This window comes from Ranitomeya variabilis, chromosome 1 (assembly GCF_051348905.1).
Source record: "Ranitomeya variabilis isolate aRanVar5 chromosome 1, aRanVar5.hap1, whole genome shotgun sequence".
Classification (NCBI taxonomy): domain Eukaryota; kingdom Metazoa; phylum Chordata; class Amphibia; order Anura; family Dendrobatidae; genus Ranitomeya; species Ranitomeya variabilis.
In genome coordinates, this window is record NC_135232.1 from 200,458,764 (window position 1) to 200,478,391 (window position 19,628).

The 19,628-nt window shown below is 43.9% G+C and overlaps 1 protein-coding gene across 1 annotated transcript in view; it reads right to left on the reverse strand.

The window, feature by feature from the left end:
• Positions 1 to 586: 586 nt before the first annotated feature.
• The window catches only part of TCN2 (transcobalamin 2), a 35,456-nt gene continuing 16,414 nt past the window's right edge, over positions 587 to 19,628 (reverse strand). Inside the window, exons 4-10 of the mRNA XM_077291994.1 lie at positions 19,423 to 19,577; positions 16,855 to 17,010; positions 15,859 to 16,034; positions 13,138 to 13,318; positions 6,225 to 6,399; positions 3,736 to 3,839; positions 587 to 1,474 (exon numbers count right to left, since the gene is read on the reverse strand). Of these exons, the coding sequence (XP_077148109.1) occupies positions 1,422 to 1,474; positions 3,736 to 3,839; positions 6,225 to 6,399; positions 13,138 to 13,318; positions 15,859 to 16,034; positions 16,855 to 17,010; positions 19,423 to 19,577 (1,000 nt within the window). The 3' untranslated portion in view covers positions 587 to 1,421. The remainder of the gene's footprint in view (positions 1,475 to 3,735; positions 3,840 to 6,224; positions 6,400 to 13,137; positions 13,319 to 15,858; positions 16,035 to 16,854; positions 17,011 to 19,422; positions 19,578 to 19,628) is intronic.

Genomic DNA, 19,628 nt, shown 5'->3' on the forward strand with positions numbered 1-19,628 from the left:
TCCCCACATATCCTTCCAAATAGTATAGTGGCCCCACATAGCCTTCCATATAATATAATAGCCCTCCATATAGTATAACAGGCCTCATATTGCCTTCTTTATAATGTAATTACCCCACATTGCCTTTGATATAGTGTTATGGGCCCCACATTGCCTTTCATATAATTAAATCAAATTAAATTGGGTCAGTACATAATATGTCTTCGCAAAGTCATTCATTTTCTTTATGTAGACGTACTAGTGTAATGTGTAGGTATGATGTTTCAGAGACCAAAATGTACTAAATAAGTATATGGCAGTCCTGGTTAGTAGTTGAGGTGCTCAAGTAGGGTTCCAACCCGCAGTTAAGCAAGTAAGGAACTTGACACTCAAAATCGGTAACAGCGCTGCACTTTTCAGAACAAGAGAATACAGCATATGGCAATCAGTTCTGATGAAGGTCCGACCCAAGGACCGAAACGTTAACACCTATTTGGATTGCCAATAAAATATTGTTTCAATGATTGTAATTTTGAGCTCCAAGTTCCTTACTTGTTTCAGAGATCACAGTCAGAACATAGAACACATGGATTTCTTACGGATTACAGTATTTTCCAAACATGACATTATTTATTTAAAATTAGTTTGTAAGTATCTTGTTACATTAATTACAGTCGTATAAATAAAACTAACGTGAGTAAACTCATGGCACTGCTATTTGGACACCATGCTGGGTGATGAGTATAACTAGACACTGCTATGTATGGCTTTTAGTGCACTACATGACAGTACATTATATGGTGGGAGGTGAAGCACTAACAGAAGGTAACGCACAGAAACAGCGTGCAGCGTAAGATCAGCCCTGTACAGAAGTTGGATTGTGCAATGCTGTCATACAATCAGAGACACTGGTATGTGAAAGTAGAAAAGATTCCGGCTTATGATCTATAATGGAAATGCATTCACAATCTCCAGTTTGGCACTGACCAGGTAAATGTGTTGTAGAAAGATTTTTTATAAAGGCAACTTAAATTTGAAAATCCATCAGTGATCATTGCATTGTAAGGCTGCAATTATGATTTTGTGCTTCTGTGTGTACCATGTTCAACACTATATTCAAAAGATCCATTCTTAAACCCTCCAAACATTTTACAGCCATTTATGATCGTAGCAAAATGATTCAACTTCACAAAAATTCTGTTTTTATAAAGCCTAGAAACCCTGAGTATTGTATCTGTGAAGAACAGTTCACCAAAGTGAACCTTCATTTGATATGTATTCCAAAAAATATGAGTTTAGGAATATTGATTTTAGGGTTATTTAGTGAAATCATTTAACACATAAAGAAAAAATCCCGAATATGTGAGGAATCTGGAGAAAAATAATAAATCAGTAGGGTTTTCTTGTGGTCTTCAATTTTAGAACTTTATGGTTCTGTAGCTTCAGAGTCGCAGGATGATTGTCTCGCCGTCCTCTGGCCTGTAATCAGCAATACCTAAAAAACAACACAGTTTGTAAGACTCAAAGGCCTCATTCACACAACTGAAAAATGGATCAAATCATTATCAGTATTTGATCAGTGTCCGTTTTTTTCATTAGTGTTTTTATCCTATGCAAAAAAAAGGAGATTCGTCAAACCTCTCCTGGCACTAGTTAATGAAAACTGGAACCAGTAAGCCATGAATGTGCTGTCCAAATTTTCAGCAGACCTGTAGAGTTACATCTGGCGAGTTTGATCAGTGACGCTAATCAAAAACAGACAAATCTCCCATTGTTTTTGTGGACACTCAGATTGCAAAACAACATGGACATGAGAATAAACTTATGAAAAAATGTTCTTTTTAATAAAGAAATAAAAATAGGATTTTTTAATCTGTATTGTCACCTATATGCCATCCATATGACATCCGTTTTTATACATTAATAATTAAAAAATTATAATCCCAATTTATCTGTTAAAAATCAATGCCATACTGTTGGTGTCCATATTGTATCCGATTTTGCTGCGCACCCGCTGAAATCTATAGGCGAGTCTCAACCAAAAAATGTATGAGACTAGAGCATACAGTGAATTTTTTTTTCATCGTCCATTGGTCTGTGTTGGAAAACATTCATGTGAACTAACGTATTGATTAACAACGGTCTGTGTACTGTCTATTTGGGGTCCACTTTCCATCTGGGCAGCAAGTCAGTGAAAAATGGACAGCACATGAATAGCATTTGAGCACTGTCTGATTTTTTCATGGACCCACAGACTTTCTTTGCAGAGTTTTATTTGACACTTGGATCAATATCGGACATGTCTCTTTTTTTTTTGCATGGACCACTATCTGCAAAAACTCATGGATATGTGAATAGCTCCATAGACTGTCATAGGTACAAATGTTGTACGTGAAAAGAAAAATACGGATAGCACTCGTACATGAAAAACTGACCTCTGAATGAGGCCTTAGGGTATATTCACACAGAGCATTTTTTTCTGCTTTTTTCTGCAGCAAAACCTGATTTCTTGGCAGGAAAGAAGCTGCGGCAAAAACGCATGTTTTAGTGCATTTTTTTTCATGCGTTTTTGTGGCTAACTTAGGTCTCTTTGTGCATGCTAAGGCTGGTTTCACATTTGCGTTCAGGAGGGCTGCAGATGGCTGCGTACTTCCTCCCTTCTGCCTCCCTGAAGCTCCGCCTACTTCTATATGCGTCCTGCGTACCAATCTTTAACATTGGGTACACAGGGACATGCGTTGTATGCGGATGCATCCGCATGCGGCAATTTGATGTGTGCGGCGACCGCACGGAATGCGGATTACTGCGTGGAACACAACGACAGACAGGTATGGGTATATTGTTGGTTTGTTATTTTACTTTTATTACAGGAAATCGAGGGCTTCGCTGGGATTACGAGTTTAAATGGAAATGGAAAACTGTGTTTAGTCTTATTTCAAATAAAGGACTTTATTCTGGCTGTGTCTTTATTTACATGTAACAACTATAGGATTAGTAACGGATAGGTGTCTTATAGACGCCTCTCCATTACTAATCTGTGGGCTTGATGTCACCAAATATTACCCCACTTGCCACCACTACAGGGCAAGTGGGAAGAGCCAGGCAAAGCGCCAGAATTGGCGCATCTAATTGATGTGCCTTTTCTGGGCAGCTGCAGGCTGCCATTTTTAGGCTGGGGGGCCAATATCCATGGCCCCTTACCAGACTGAGAATACCAGCCCCCAGCTGTGAGCTTTAGCAAGGCTGGATGTAAAAAATGGGGGGGACCCCACAATGTTTTTTTTTAAGTTATTTAAATAATTTTAAAAAAGCGTGAGGACCCCTCTATTCTTGATAACTAGCCTTGCTGAGGGTTGCAGCCCCCAGCTGTGAGTTTTGTCTAGCTGGTTGTAAAAAGTAGGGGGGAACCCACACCGTTTTTTTTTTAAATTATTTATAGCGCGGGAGCGACAGATGAATACTCCCATCCGCCGCTCCTGCTCTCACTGTAATTGGCGGTAGCAGGTGTCAGATGATGGGAGCTGTAATCCCATCAAGCTGACACCAGTGACCAGAGGTAAACTTGATACCTCTGATCACAGCTGAGCAGAAGTCGAGCACCTACTGTTCCTGTCATTTGTTTGTAAGGAGTCTAAATTACCGGAATCTATTTCACATTTTCTCAGATTTTGTTTTGTAATATAAAGCACTTTTATTAATTTGTAAGTAAATATGACTATCAATTCAACCCAACAGAGCATTCATCAGGAGACTTACCTTCTAACAAGGAAATATTTGGTTCCTTCAGAAGTTGCCAGTAACCTGCCACATTATTCACTGTGGTTAGGAATAGTCCATACAATGTGTTTTTGGTTTCAAATCTAAGAGCAAAAATTTAGAATGATTGTTACAAGTGGTGGGAAAGAGGAGCTAAACATCTAAAACACAACAGGGAAATGTACTGCCGGATTTCTTTCTAAAATCGCCAATATGGACTGATGAAAAAGCCTGATTTGGACCATTGTCTGCTAACTAACTTTTATTATCAGAAGCAGCAAGACAGAGGCCAAATACTGAGAAAGTAGCAAAAAATACATATGCTGTATAATGGCTCTTATAAACAAGAATCTGCATTCTGAATTTCACACAGTGTTAGATAGATTTCACATGTCTGACATTTACGGCCAGAGTATAGACTTCGATCTACGGACCGGCCATGGATTTCCTTACCAAAACTCAATAATCTCATACATCTGTACTCAGACATTGAATCTCAGACACTTCTCATGTTTACATTAATTAATGATTGATATAGTGTGAGACCCATTTAATTGTCTCTCAAGGGCCTGCTGCAGCTTTCAAATTAATGACCTTCACACTGTATCAATATGTACCATAAATTCCCTTTTATCGCCTTCTCGGTGGCCTTCGTTGTCATTCCTAACCTTGCTTATTTCTCTATGTTGTAAAAAAAAAAAAATATCACAGAAAAATAAACAGCATTTCCAACACTAGGTCAGAATACCAATACCCTGTCAGGATGCACGAGACACTCATGATAAAGGCGGGGGCAGCACAGGTACAAAATACTGATGAAGCAACCACTCCCAAACCAATCAATTCATGGAGAGGGTGGCTGCCTAGTATTCAAAATGCACACATATGAGACTTACATAGGGCCCCAGTCACACAGGTATGCATTTTGTATCAGTAATCTGACCTGGTGTTAGAAAGGTTTTTTATTTCTCTGTGAGATTTGTCTTGAATCTATGCCCTATGTGAGCCATTTTTGAATGTAGTGTAGGATGTCCCATGTATGAGGACCCTTGGCGTGGGTTGCGAGCTTGCGAATCTGGGGAAAAAATTAGTCACCAATACTGTTAGGGGTCGAGTTCCCGCCTCTGCACAGAGGGAATCTTGGGCCATCTCCGCTGCGGTCTCCCATTCTTCTCCAGCTGCAGTGGAGCCTGCTCAGCGGAGACGTCGGTCCCAGCGTCTCGCTCAGTCTGACTCTGTGCAAAGGGTTACTGCTGCCTTTCCAGCTTCTGCCATTGTAGCCAGTACTGGGCAGCGGAGAGCAGACGTTTTTGGGACTAAGTCCTACTTTTCCCCTTCTGAGCATGCCCAGGGTAAGATCTCTCCTTGGAGATCAAGGGTCACATGCTTAGATACTGCAGCAAATCCCATTGGTCCTCTAGGAAGGTCCAGAAGGTGCTCAACTTCTGTGACAACCTTCCATTGGTCCTTCTGGGGAGGTCCTGTACTTGCTGCAGCTATAAAAGTTTTGCATGACTGCACGGCCATGTGTTAGTATCAATTCATGTCATGAGTTTTGCGCCAATGTGGTCATTCATGTGTGTATTCAGGGCCCTGGCTGAAATAAGCCACTAGAATTCCGGCACCTCCGGTGAGGAGATTGTGTGTATGCATTCAGGGCCCCGGCTAAAATAAGCCACTAGAATACCGGCTCCTCCGGTGAGGAGATTGTATGATTGCCTCTTTGACTGCCTGACCACAAACTGCTATCTGCTCGGCAGTTGCTGTGTACTCCTGTGAGCTAAACAGGACACAGTGCTTTCTTTATAGGCGACTCTGTGAAGTAACAGAGTTCGCTTCTACCGCCATATAGTGCCGCCGTTTGCCAGCAGCAGGTTCTCTCCTGCACGGTGGACCCCGGGATGCGAACGCACCAAATATCATCTCACTATTTACTCGGTGCGTTCCGCCAGACCTAACAAATACCTCATGTATTTTATACATAATTTTCATTTTTTTATTGCACATTTTTTTGCAGGATGCAGCCAGGCCCTTTAGTATTGGGTGAATTGGGATGTTTTTCCTTGTGGGTTGCACTTATATGGTGGTGGGAGGCCCACCTGATCTAATATTATGGGTGCTGCAAATAGGCTGTAAGCCAGACACTGTGCATCACACGTATCTGTGAGACTGGCGTCGTATACAAGCCTCATCTGTGTGCATTTGCAATACTAGGCAACCTCCCCCTCCATGAATTGGTAGGTTTGTGAGTGGTTGCTCCATCAGTATTTTGCATCTGTGCTGTCACCACCTTTATCATGGGGTCTCCTGCACCTTGCTAGTGCATTGGTAATCTGACACAGTGTTGGTAAGGCTGCTTCTTTTTTGTGAGATTTCTCTTGAATGTATGTCCTATGTGAATGCTACTATCTTGCACCACATACCTATGAGATGACAATAGAGTCTATACCAAAGTAACTGAGATAGGGTTAATATTCACTGGAACTTACGAAAACTTAGAATTTTGGTCTTGAGCAGTCTTCAGAATATCTAGAAGGGAGGAACGTGATGGGACTTTAATCAGCTCATTGAAATTCTGGCCTTCTACCATCAGCCGGACGTGGATAAATTCATTACCAACAACGACATCATCGGTGGGTGACATGGGGATTAACAAGGGATCGTCTAAACAGGAAAATAAGTAACACTGGTTAATAGCATCTGACTTCAGAAAATGGCTTTTTGAAGGTGTTCATGTATCTTCAATAGCTGTTGGTTGAGCGCTTGGTCACCAGACAGCTATTTCTCCCAACAATCCCCATACATAGGCATGCTCAGTTTCGTTGAGCATGCATGTGTTTTCAATGAGATGCGGGAACCAAGCTGCTGCCAAACACATCTGGAATATACTTATCTCTAAAGAGAACAGAAGAATCAGGCTTGAAATTCAACTTGCATTATCCTTATTTCCCCAACATCATCTTTCAAAAGAAGAGTTGGGAGGCCCCCATCCATTATAGTTGGCTAAGTCCACTGAAGTTGGAGGGGTTTGCTAACTTTGCACTAATGTGTATTTGATCCTTAAAGGAGTTGTCAGAAGTTTCAGAATTCTCATCTCCATTATTCCTTCCAATCCCCCTCTTCAACTTTGTAATGCACTTATGTTTATGTAAGTGTGTCCGCCTTGGTCATCTGGAGTGATCTTCTGTGACCTAAACACCCATGTCATGATCTGGCTGTGATTACACCACATCACATGGGTCTCTAGCTTTCTCCAGCTTACAGGTCCGTCCTGTCAGTGGAACATCATCAGATTCAGGGTTGGGGGATGGGCATACAGTCAATGTCTACATCACATGCAAAGACCAAGCAGTAGCTGCTTCTTCTGAGCATGCAGTCTGATGGATGAAACAGGAGATGGGAGGATGGCTCAATACTTCAATTAGTACAGCCACACCTCTACCATATATTAAATAGTGAATCCACCTATAGCAAAGGTATGATAAGTAAGTATTGTGTCTGGTTTAGCAGTGCTGACTGTGTTGTGTCTGGTGTAGTAAAGCTCACTATGTTGTATTGGGTCCGTTGTAGCAGTGCTTATCGTGTTGTGTCTGGTGTAGCAGAGATGAGTTTGTTGGGACTGGTATAACAGAGCTTAGGCTTCTTTCACACTAGCGTCGGCCCAACGTGCCGACGAGCGTTGTGAAAGTAATGCCCGACATGGGCAGCAGAAGCAGTCTTACGACGCTTCTGCTGCCCCATTGTAAGGTCCGGGGAGGAGGGGGCGGAGTTTCAGCCGCGCATGCGCGGTCGAAAATGGCAGACACGATGCGCAAAAAAAAAGTTACATGTAACTTTTTTTGTGCCGATGGTCCGCCAAAACACGACGCAACCGTCGCACGACGGTTGCGACGTGTGGCCATACGTCGCAATGCGTCGCTAATGTAAGTCTGTGGGGAAAAAACGCATCCTGCAGACAACTTTGCAGGAAGCGTTTTTTCTCCTAAACGACGCATTGCGACGTATTACAAACGACGCTAGTGTGAAAGTAGCCTTACTGTGTTAGGCCACGTTCACACGTTCAGTATTTGGTCAGTATTTTACCTCAGTATTTGAACCAGGAGTGGGTGATAAATACAGAAGTGGTGACTTGTTCCTATTATGCTTTTCTTACAAATGCTGAGGTAATATACTGAATGTGTGAATGCGGCCTTATGCTGTGTTTGGACTGGTGTGACAGGGCTGACTGTACTATGTCCTATGTAGCAGATCTGACTGTGTTGTGTCTGGTGTAGCAGTTCTGACTGTGTTGTGTCTGGTGTAGCAGATCTGACTGTGTTGTGTCTGGTGTTGCAGATCTGACTATGTTGAGTTGGGTTTGGTGAAGCAGACTGTGCATGTAGATCTGTCACAGAACAGTAATCATTGCTAGATTGGTAGTTCTAGCTAGGAGGAGAAAGAACAAACACCTAACAAGGAGAATCCTACTTGAATGAAGGGTGGGATAGAATATAAAATAACATATTACACATCATTTTGATACAAAAAAGGAAAGAAAAAGATGATAAACCAGGAAGAAATGAGGGCGGAGAGGGAAGGGTTTGGGAGATGAAGATGTGGTGCAGCCTGTAACTATTGTCACGCCCGACAGTGTGGAATGGGGATATCTCTGGCAGGTGTTGCAATATATGGGGTTTGGCTTGTGGTTTGTGTCCTGGATTCGGCTGCTGTATTCGCAGCCGATGACCAGAGTCCGGGTGAATGGGGAATTATCACGGACTATACAATTAGCTAGAGGGACGAGGCAGGGGTGTCTGCTCTCTCCTCTTTTGTTTGCCCTGGCCGTGGAGCCATTGGCTGCTAAACTTCGACAGTCTGACAAGGTGTCTGGGTTTAAATATGGGATGATTGAAGAGAGGGTGGCGTTGTATGCGGACGATATTCTACTGTTTCTAGCTGATCCGGTTGCTTCCTTGGGGGGGCTATTGAGATTATTGAAAGATTTGGCTCACTGTCAGGACTGACGATGAACTGGAGTAAGTCTATTTTGTTTAAAGTGGACGACGTAGGGGAGGAGGGGAGTGAGCTGCTGGAGGATGGGCGACTGAAGGTGGTAAGTCAATTTAAATATCTTGGGATATGGGTATCTATGCCGGTTACGGATTACATACATAGGAATCTGACTCCGATCTTAGGTGTTCTTAAGGCAAAAGTGGATGCTTGGGTTAAACTGCATTTTTCTGTGGTGGGCAGGGTGAATCTTATCAAAATGATTTTGATACCGAAGATTCTGTATGTTCTTTATAATGCGCCAGTTTGGATACCGCGCGGGAAATTTCGGCAGATTAACTCCCTGTTCAGGAATTTGGTATGGGGGAGACAACATCCACGTATCAGACTGGAGACACTTCAGCGACCCAAGGAAGATGGGGGCTTGGCATTGCCTAACCCTGAAGTATATTTTCTTGCAGCCCAGAGTCAGCACTTAAAGGGCTGGGCGCATGAAGGGTCGTCCGGGGCGGTACAGCAATTAATGGAAAAGGTGACAAAAAGAAGGCCAGCAGTACAATGTCTAGAGGATGGCTCCCTGGGGGCTTTGGGGAAATTGTATCCGACTATGTTATTGATATGTAAGCTGTGGGGTAGACTAAAACATATACGTGGGATTACGGGTCTGACCAGATTCTCCCCGCTATGGCATAATAATAATTTAAAGGAGTTTGTGGCAATGGGGGTACTACCAGAATGGTGGGCCAGGGGGATTCAATATGTCTATCAGATAATTGAGCAGGGAGAGTTGAAATCCTTTTCCCAATTGCAGGTGGAATTTGATCTCGGGCATGCGGGGGAATATCAATATTTGCGGATGAGACACGCATTTGGAGCTCAGAATAGGGACGGAGGCATCAGAATTCAAAGGGATATAGTGTTAGAGAATGTGTGTGGTGAAGGGACTACCGGGGGGAGTTATTTCCACTCTTTATAAAGACTTGCTGCACACTTTCCTGTTAAGGTTTCCAATACTGGCGAGAGCTAATTGGGAGAGGGATCTGGGCCCAATGGAGAATGAAACTTGGGAGTCGGTGCTGGAGTGGGTTCCACGGCTGTGTCTGAGCGAACCGTATAGGCTGTCACAGCTTTATGTAATACACAGAGTTTACAAATCTCCGAAGGTGTTATATAAGGCAGGTTTGCATGATGAATCTGAGTGCCCGAGGTGTAAATCTACAGATGCAGATATATTTCATATGATGTGGACGTGTCCGAGACTGGCTGCTTTTTGGTTGGTAGTTTTGAGTCGTGTGGAAGGAGCATACAGATGCAGGGTGCCAAGGGACCCGATGGTGTGCTTGTTGGGGTGCGTGGACGAGATTGGAGTGGATAACAACCTGAAGACAGCTATTGCCAGATTGCTGTATATGGCCCGGAAGGTAATTGCACGAAATTGGATTAAGGACGAGCCGCCTTCAAGAAGAGAATTCCTCCAATATGTGAAGCAGGGCCTGAAACTGGAAAAGGGATTTTATCAGAAAAGAGGGAAAATTGAAATGTTCGATAAGCTGTGGTCTCCGTGGCTTGCCATGGGATAGGTTTGTTATAGAGACCGGGTGAATCAAGACCCTGAATTGGTGAAAACATAACACGTGGCCTATGGTCCAGGGGATAGTCATCCTATAGATTTGAGTGTGGAGCTATTAAACAAGGTGGGCTGTCTTATTGGGGGGGCGGGATAAGTTGGGATTGCGGGGTTCGTTTGGGGGGAAAACTTTGTACTGAAAACAAGAATGTAACATGTCAATTGTAATATTATTCTTAATAACAATTTATTTGAGTTAAAAAAAAAAAACAACTATTGTCACGCCCTGTCCCTGCTGCATTAAGATGTAAACAAGCACAGCTTGTTTATGGTTTGCAGACACTAAGTAACATAGGTGTCATGCTCACGCCAAGGGGGTTTGTGGTCCCACTGTGCCACGAAGCAGACTACCCTGGATGGGGCGTGACTATGACAGCTGCCTTGTGCGGCAGGCAGCTGCCAGGTGCTACTCCAGGGTGGTGTCTGGCTGTAGCTGCTGATCCCACTTGGAGAACAGGAACACTAGGACAGGTGCGGGCATCAGGCAGGACTAGCAGATGAGCATGGATGAATCTCAGACGAGTTGGCTGGCAGAGACACAGGGCTGGCAGGCACGGCAGAGACACAGGGCAGACAGGCACAGCAGAGACACAGGGCAGGCAGGCACGGCTGAGACACAGGGCAGGTTGGTGTGGTGTATGAAGGAACAGGTTCACACAGGAGGTTCAGGTACGGATATGAAGTATGAAGCAACAGGTTGGGACCTGTTCACACAGGAGTTGCGGGTAAGGAAACAAGCAGGAAGGAATGAAGTATGAAGGAACAGGTTGGGATCTCTTCACACCGGAAGAGAACCGCAAGGCTGCGGATAGGAGCGGTAGAGCAGCAAGAAATAGAGCAGCAGAAGCTAAGCAGAGCAGAACCGCAAGGAATGCAGAGAGGAGCTGCAGCAAGAGATTTCTGCAGGAGCAGAGCAGAGTAGAACGGAGCAGAACCGCAGGAATGCGGAGCAGAGGTAAAGCTGCAAGAGAGCGGAGCACAGGCAAAGCCACAAGAGCCGCAAGAGTGTGGAGCATAAGCAAACAGAGGACACAAGGAAAGACACAGCAGGGAAAGAAGCCACAGACAAGGAGACAGAGGTAGGACAAAGTTCAGACAAGGTAATGGAACAAGACAAGGTACAAGAACAAAGACACAGGGACCAGGATATTCTGCCTCCTGGAGGGCGGACAACAAGAACAAGGCAAGGCTAGAACAGAAACACTGAGACCAGGATATACAACTTCCTGGAGGGCAGACAGACAAGATCAAGGCAAAGCTAGGAGTAGAACCTCCAGAGAAGGAGAAACACAGAGCAATGCCTGGCAGCTCAGAAGCTAAACACTAACTGAGTTTACACATTGCACAGGCCCAGTCCACAGGGTGGAGCTGTCCTAAATACTGGAGGCCTCTTGGTAATTGGTCAGGAACAGATTAGACAGGTGCACCTGAATCCTAAAAGAACCAGAGAGTTCTGGCGCCGCCCCCCTATGCACACAGCCAGGAAGCATGCAGAGAGGAGAGGCACAGAATATGGACCTGGCAACAGACTGAACACAACATGACATGGAGCAGTGAGTAAGATGGTGTGTGAGGGATGGGAGGCCATGTAGTGATGCCAGCAGAGTTGTTACAGTACCCCCCCTTTACGGCCTCTCTTCTTCAAGCCCGCCAGAATTACTTGTAGAAGAAGGATAGGAGCACACATAGTCAGAGCCATCACGACATTCCTCAGGTAGGATGAGGTAGGTGTGACATTAAGAATCTCAGGTTGCCCAGTCTCTTTGAGTCCAGCAAGATCAGCTTCCCACACTGAAGATACAAGGGCCAGGACTTCTTTCACCAGGTTGACAGAAAGCAGGGACTTAGAAGCTTCTGCTTTGACCTCAACATAATCCGATTCTTTGGAAACTGAAGACACCTTCACTGGATCCAACTTAAGCCCATCATCACAAGAAAATTGAACCTCCTCCTTTAGACTGGTGGAAAGCAGAGATGAGAACACTTCTGTCTTGGGATCTTCACCCATTGGCCACATGGAAGCTGGAGGCATACGTACAGGAAACATCTTCAGCCTGGTACGCTGAGAAAACTGGACCTCCTCTTCTGGATTAGAGGATGAGTAAGTCTCTGTCTTGGTATTATCTTCAAGTAGCCACTTGGAAGCAGAAGGCATACATTTAGGAAGCCCCATCAGCCTGTTACTCTGACAAAACTGGACCACCTCTTCTTCCGGACAGACCAAAACAAGGCAAAGCAAGGACACAGACACTGAGACCAGGATATACAGCCTCCTGGAGGGCAGACAGACAAGATCAAGGCAAAACTAGGAGTAGAACCTCCAGAGAAGAAGAAACACAGAGCAATGCCTGGCAGCTCAGAAGCTAAACACTAACTGAGTTTACACATTGCACAGGCCCAGTCCACAGGGTGGAGCTGTCCTAAATACTGGAGGCCTCTTGGTAATTGGTCAGGAGCAGATTAGACAGGTGCACCTGATTCCTATAAGAACTAGAGAGTTCTGACGCCGCCCCCCTATGCACACAGCCAGGAAGCATGCAGAGAGGAGAGGCACAGAATATGGAGCTGGCAACAGACAGAACACAACATGACATGGAGCAGTGAGTAAGATGGTGTGTGAGGGATGGGAGGCCATGTAGTGATGCCAGCAGAGTTGTTACAATAGGCAATAGTATTTTTTTTATTTTTCAACATTTTTACTGGAATGAAAAATCCCTTTAAGTTTTAAAACATCAAACAATACCCTGTTTACACTTGTCAGTCATATCGAGCATGTGGTGACTTACTTATGATGCTGTCACAATCCACATTAGCCACATCCAGATATGATTTCTGGAACAACACAGGCATCAGCTGGGAAATCATCATGGGGTTTGAGAACTTTCCTTTTTCCATTCCTTTCATCAGGGCTTTTATTGCTTTAGAGCAGGTATCTTTGTCTTTTCTTCCACCCAATGCTGAGAAAAACTAATGAAGAAGAGGCAGAGGAACATTTGTTTAATAGTGCACTGCAGTGTACTGCAGAGAGCGCAGCATCATTCACTAGCGGTGACATCGTCACCGGCTTTTTCCCACGGTCCAGAGGTCACCTCAGTTCAGGCCGGCCGTGAAGATGTCACCGCTGGTGAATGATGCTGCGCTCTCTGCAGCTCATTCACCAGTGGTTTTCAGCCGGGACGGTCGCATATTGGCACCATCCTGGTTGAAATCTATTTAGCCCCCAGACTTGGATTACAGCGTGGGACAGAACGACGAACAGATATGGTATATTGTCGGTTTATTATTTTATTTTTATTACAGGAGATCGAGGGTGTCGCATGGATTAGGAGATATAATAAAATGGCCAAACTGTGTTGTGTTTTATTTCATTAAAAGACTTTATTCTGGCCGTGTCTTTATTTAACATTACAGCTATAGGATTAGTAATGGATAGTTGTCTTATAGACGCCTATAAGGTGACTTCAACCACACAACTATTACCCCACTTGCCACTGCTACATACGCCTTTTCTGGTCAGCTGCGAGCTGCCGTTTTTAGGCTGGGGGGGGCCTATATCAATGGCCTCTTACCAGTCTGAGAATAATAACCCCCATCAGTGAGCTTTAGCAAGGCTGGTTGTCAAAAATAGGGGAGACCCCACACCTTTTTTTAAATTATTTATTTAAATAATTAAAAAAAACAGCGTGGGGACCCCTCTATTCTTGATAACCAACTTGCTGAAGCTGACAGCTGGGGGTTGCAGCCGCCCCCAGCAGTGAGTTTTGTCCGGTTGGTTAATAAAATAGGGGGGAACCCACGTCGGATTTTTCATTCATTTTTTTCTGAACCCCCATCCTCCGCACCTACTGTCACTGTTATTAGTAACAGTAGGTGTCAGATGATGGGGGTAACAGTCCCAAAAGCCACCACACCACCTGCTGGTGTTCGGACTATAATTTTACACTCATCATTGTCCTCTGCTCGTTGGCAGAGCAGGGGAGAATGATGACAGCCGACTTCAGCACAAACTGCCGGGGAACAGCGCTTACTGTAGCGCTTCTTCCCTGGCAGCTGTTTGTGTGGTACTGATGCGGCACACGGGTGGCACACGGTTGCCACACGTAGTACACACACTGACACGGATATCTCCGGTACTGGTTTTTCCGGTACCATCAGGACGTGTGAAACTGGCCTACTGCAGGGCTGTGGAGTTGGTAAGCCCAACCTCCGACTCTTCAACATCCCTGACTCCCGACTCCGACTCCACAGCACTGCCTCACTACTGAGCATGAGCATAAAGTGCAGCACAGGTTCATCTCAACTAAAAGCCAAGGTCTTTAGATTATTAGACATTTATAGGACATTTCACACCTTTCCCAAATTCTTATGAAAACATTTACAGTACATACTATATTGAACTACTGTACCCAATTTATTATATATTTTAGGAGTCGCAGTTGGTTCATTTTATACCAACCCCACCAAAATGAACACTGACTTTGACACTACTTTGGCCAATACATACTCCCCTCCCACTCAGTATGATGGCCCCAACATAACCATGCGCTGCAGCCATTTTGCTGGAAAAAATAAAAATTTTACTGCAGTAAAATAGTGGCGGCGCATGCCCAGTAGCATCTATTGCTTGCTGATAGATGCTGCTGCGCAAGCGCCACCACCATTTTGCTGCAGCCAATTTTTTCTTCTTTCAACAAAATGCCACCACCAGTGGCGCTTGCGCAGTAGCATCTATCGGTAAGAGATAGATGCTACTGTGCAGGCGCCGGCCCCATTTTTCAAGATGTAATTTTTTTTTCTAAGCCTCACAATGGCCACAACATTATAGGTATTATCAACAATATTACATGTAAAGAATATTATCTATAGTAATATAAAAAATATTATATGCATTATCTAAAACAAGAGCCATACAGATGAATATGTAAGCGAAGCAGCACAAGAAGACCCCCCCACAGGCTGCTCCGGAGCACAAGAAGCTCAATAACTGAAAACTACAAGTGAAGATTAAGCAACAACCACAAGATGGATTTCATCAACCCAGCTTTCATTGTAATCAGTATAACGGTGCCCACCTGACACCGTGTGTAGGTTACTGTGCATGATCCTGCTGACAGGTTCCCTTTAAAAATAAATAAATATTCACCTCACCCCGTTCCCCCGCTGCTCCAGTCTCTGCAGTGCGTCTTCTGACCCTCTGCACTGCTTGGCACAGATTGCTCTGATGGCATCATCGCGCCTTCTGCGTGGGACATCATAGAGCTCAGATGCAGAGAGGAATGATAAGAGAGGGAGCGTCAGCTGTCGGCTCTCTCTCTCAATCATTGTTTTCAACTGTATCAGCATCCAGATACAGGATGCCGATATAGCTGACAGTACGATGTTGGGCGGGGGGGACCCAGGGCCTGCGCTGGCACTGGGCCACCCCGTCTCACTGGCCCCATAGGCGGTACCCCACTGGTCTCAATTGCTCTACTGTCCCTATAAAACTCCGATATCTATAAACTCACCTGCACAGCAAGGGGGGTGCTGTAAAGATTTCCTAGTTCCCCGTCTTTGTTTTCTGATTCAACAATTTTGTCTTTTATGCTTTTAACAGAATTTTTTATATGCAGGACCAGCTCACGAGGATAGTTATTGAGTCTCTTTACACATAGCAATGCGATGCCGGCCATGGCTTCTGTGTCTGTAACAGCAAACATAGATTACACAGTATAGACGCCATTCATATAAACTACTTAAAGACATTAAATAAGCAATTCCATCATAAAATGAACAATAACTTTTCCAACAGTGGAAAAAGCCATACTATTTTATTACTTTACAACTTTTCAGGCCTTAAAAGAGGCAGTTTACTTTTGACAACCCTGTGGGCAATACTAAATCGTGCCTGTGCTGGATTACCAGTACACCAAGCACATACAGGTGTTTCTCACAAAGTTAGAATATCAACATAAAGGTACGGTAATTTATTTCAGTTCTTTAATACAAAAAGTGAAACCCATATATAATATAGTCATTACAGAGTGATCTATTTCAAGTGTTTATTTCTGTTAATGTTGATGGTTATGGCTTAAAGCCAACAAAAACCCAAAAGTCATTATCTCAGTAAAATAGAATAATTAACAAAAACACCTGCAAAGGCTTCCTAAGCATTTAAAAAGGCCCCTTGGTCTGTTTCAGTGGGCTCCACAATCATGGGGAAGACTGCTGACTTGACAGATGTCCAGAAGGCAGTCATTGACACACTCCACAAGAAGGGTAAGCCACAAAAGGTCCTTGCTAAAGAAGCTGGCTGTTCAGAGAGTGCTGTATCCAAGCACATTAATGGAAAGTTGAGTGGAAGGAAAAAGTGTGATAGAAAAAGTTGCACAAGCAACTGTATATCTGTATATGGGAAATGTCCTGCCCAGAACGCAGCTTCTGAATTTTTGCACTTTGTAGAACTAAACCAAATAATGCTATATATACAGTATATTTCTATTTGATAAGTTCATTCTCTCTACCTATTGATATTGTGTCTCCATATCCAAGTTTCTTTTGTTCTTCTGCAAGAACGAGCTTGTGGACCACATGCCTGTCGACTAACTTGCCATTGACGCACATCGCCAGAATACCAAGGCTGTACTGGAAGTAGTTAGAAAGTGGTTTGCCATTAAGTGCTATATAAAGAGAAAAACATCATAAAACTTAGGGGTACAAATAGGTTGGTAAAAAATGTCACTATCTTAAAATCATTTGTAGTCATAATTACTATTAACCCTTCCCATTGGAGCCAATATTAATTGTTGAGCTTTCAAAAGCTTTTTTCCTCCCATTCTTCCAAGAACCATGACTTTTTTTATTTTTTCCTTGACATAGTAGTATCAGGGCTTGTTTTTTTGCAGGGCTCATATTGGCCATCAGGAGTCACCGTGTGCTCTGTCGGACATAGGACATCATTTTCGGTCTTATCCGCCTTTTTGAGAGGCAGACTCCAAGACACAGTTAATTAATTAGGGGTGTACGTCTGAAAATTATGTTTGCCAGAGCACACACAGTGACTCTGCCGACATCATTACCGTCAGTGGCCCAGTAAACGCATGCAGTCCATTAACTTTACCATAAAATGTACTGAAAAACGAAAACAAGTGGGGTGAAATGGTGTAAAACACACAATTCAGCCATTGTTTTTTAAATTTTGTTTTATGTCACTCAATATGCTGTGAAAATTACCTAGCAACATGATTCTGCAGCGGAGTATACTTACGGCAATTCCTAACTCATTTTGCTGGTTTTTAGTAATTCAGAACTTTTTGGAAAATTCTGACACATAACTTTTTTTTTCATTTTTCCATTGATTAAGCAGTATGGGGCTTGCTTTTATCGGTAACATTTTGGAATACATATGAATTTTTGCTTTTTATTGCATTTTTTCTGGATGTTTGGTGACTGAAAATTGCAATTCTGGCATTAAAGGGCAGCATTAATCAAAGTACAGAGCCCACCCACTGCACTTACATATCTCCTGCCCCGCTCTACTCTCCACCCACTGCCTTCCTTCTGTCTCCAGGTCACTCATGTTTCAGTGACCTATCAGTCAGAGACAGGAGGCAGGCGGCAGGTGGAGAATAGAGCGAGGCCGGAGTTATGTAAGTACAGAGCCCACCCACTGCACTTACATATCTCCTGCCTCGCTCTACTCTCCACCCTCTGCCTTCCTTCTGTCTCCAGGTCACTCATGTTTCAGTGACCTATCAGTCAGAGACAGGAGGCAGGCGGCGGGTGGAGAATAGAGCGAGGCCGGAGTTATGTAAGTACAGAGCCCACCCACTGCACTTACATATCTCCTGCCATGCTCTACTCTCCACCCACTGCCTTCCTTCTGTCTCCAGGTCACTCATGTTTCAGTGACCTATCAGTCAGAGACAGGAGGCAGGCGGCGGGTGGAGAATAGAGCGAGGCCGGAGATATGTAAGTACAGAGCCCACCCACTGCACTTACATATCTCCCGCCTCTCTCTCCATTCTCCACCTTCTGCCTTCCTTCTGTTTCCAGGTAACTCACGTTTCAGTGACCTATCAGTCAGAGACAGGAGGCAGGTGGAGGGTGGAGAATAGAGCGAGGCCGGAGATATGTAATTACAGAGCCCACCCACTGCACTTACATATCTCCCGCCTCTCTCTCCATTCTTCAACCACTGCCTTCCTTCTGTCTCCAGGTAACTCTTGTTTCAGTGACCTATCAGTCAGAGATAGGAGGCAGGCGGCGGGTGGAGAATAGAGGGAGGCTGGAGATATGTAATTACAGGGCTCATCCACTGCACTTGTGGCCTATAAGCAAACAATTTCAACTACGGTATGTATTTCTCTAAACCAGCAGCAAAACAGATTTCTACAAGAAATATAAGGATTTATTCAGCACTAATACCCCTTAACATACATGCCTTTATTTTTAATATGGTGACAGGATCTCTTTAAAAAAAATTTAAGTGTCTAAGGGCTAATACTAACATATAGTATGAGTACAAATTCGTTGCTTTGCTCCTAACTGTAGTATGATTGATTGCTACATTTAGTGGGGCAGTTACTTTTTCACATTGCTGATCAGAATATAGGAAATGCATTTGTTCCTTTAAATAAATGCAGTAATCATGTGGGAAATTGTGATGTATCAACTCCTCTTCCCTTTGTGTTATTTTCATTTGTAATTGTTATTGAACAATTAGATGCGATTAGTGTGACACATAAGAAATAACAGGGGTCATCGCACTCTATAATCGGCCATACCGTATGCTGCATTTATTGGTCACTACTAGTGATGAGCGAGTATACTCGTTGCGAGTATTTTGTAGTGCTCGGACATTTAGTTTTGTCGCCTCAGCTGCACGATTTACGGCTGCAGCGGACAGACTGAATACATGTGGGAATTCCCTATCAAACAGTCAACCCACACATGTATTCAGCCTGGCTAGCAGCCGTAAATCATGCACCTGAGACCACCCGAGCGTGCTCAGGAAAACCCGAGCAACGAGTATACTCGCTCATCACTAGTCACTACCAGATATACAGGACTCAACCATGTCAGATAATTACCTATGTTTTCTTTTTCTTTGTGAAGGTGATATTTCATATGTCTAAATAATCTGTTTCTTACAGATGAGTCTATGTTGTCACAAGACACCTTCTGTGCCATCAGCTGAAAGGCTAGCAGTCCTGTCTTGGGCTCGCCTTCTTTGATTCCCAATCGACTATATTTGTGAATGACAAGATGTTTAGTGAGAAGAAAATCAACAGAACAA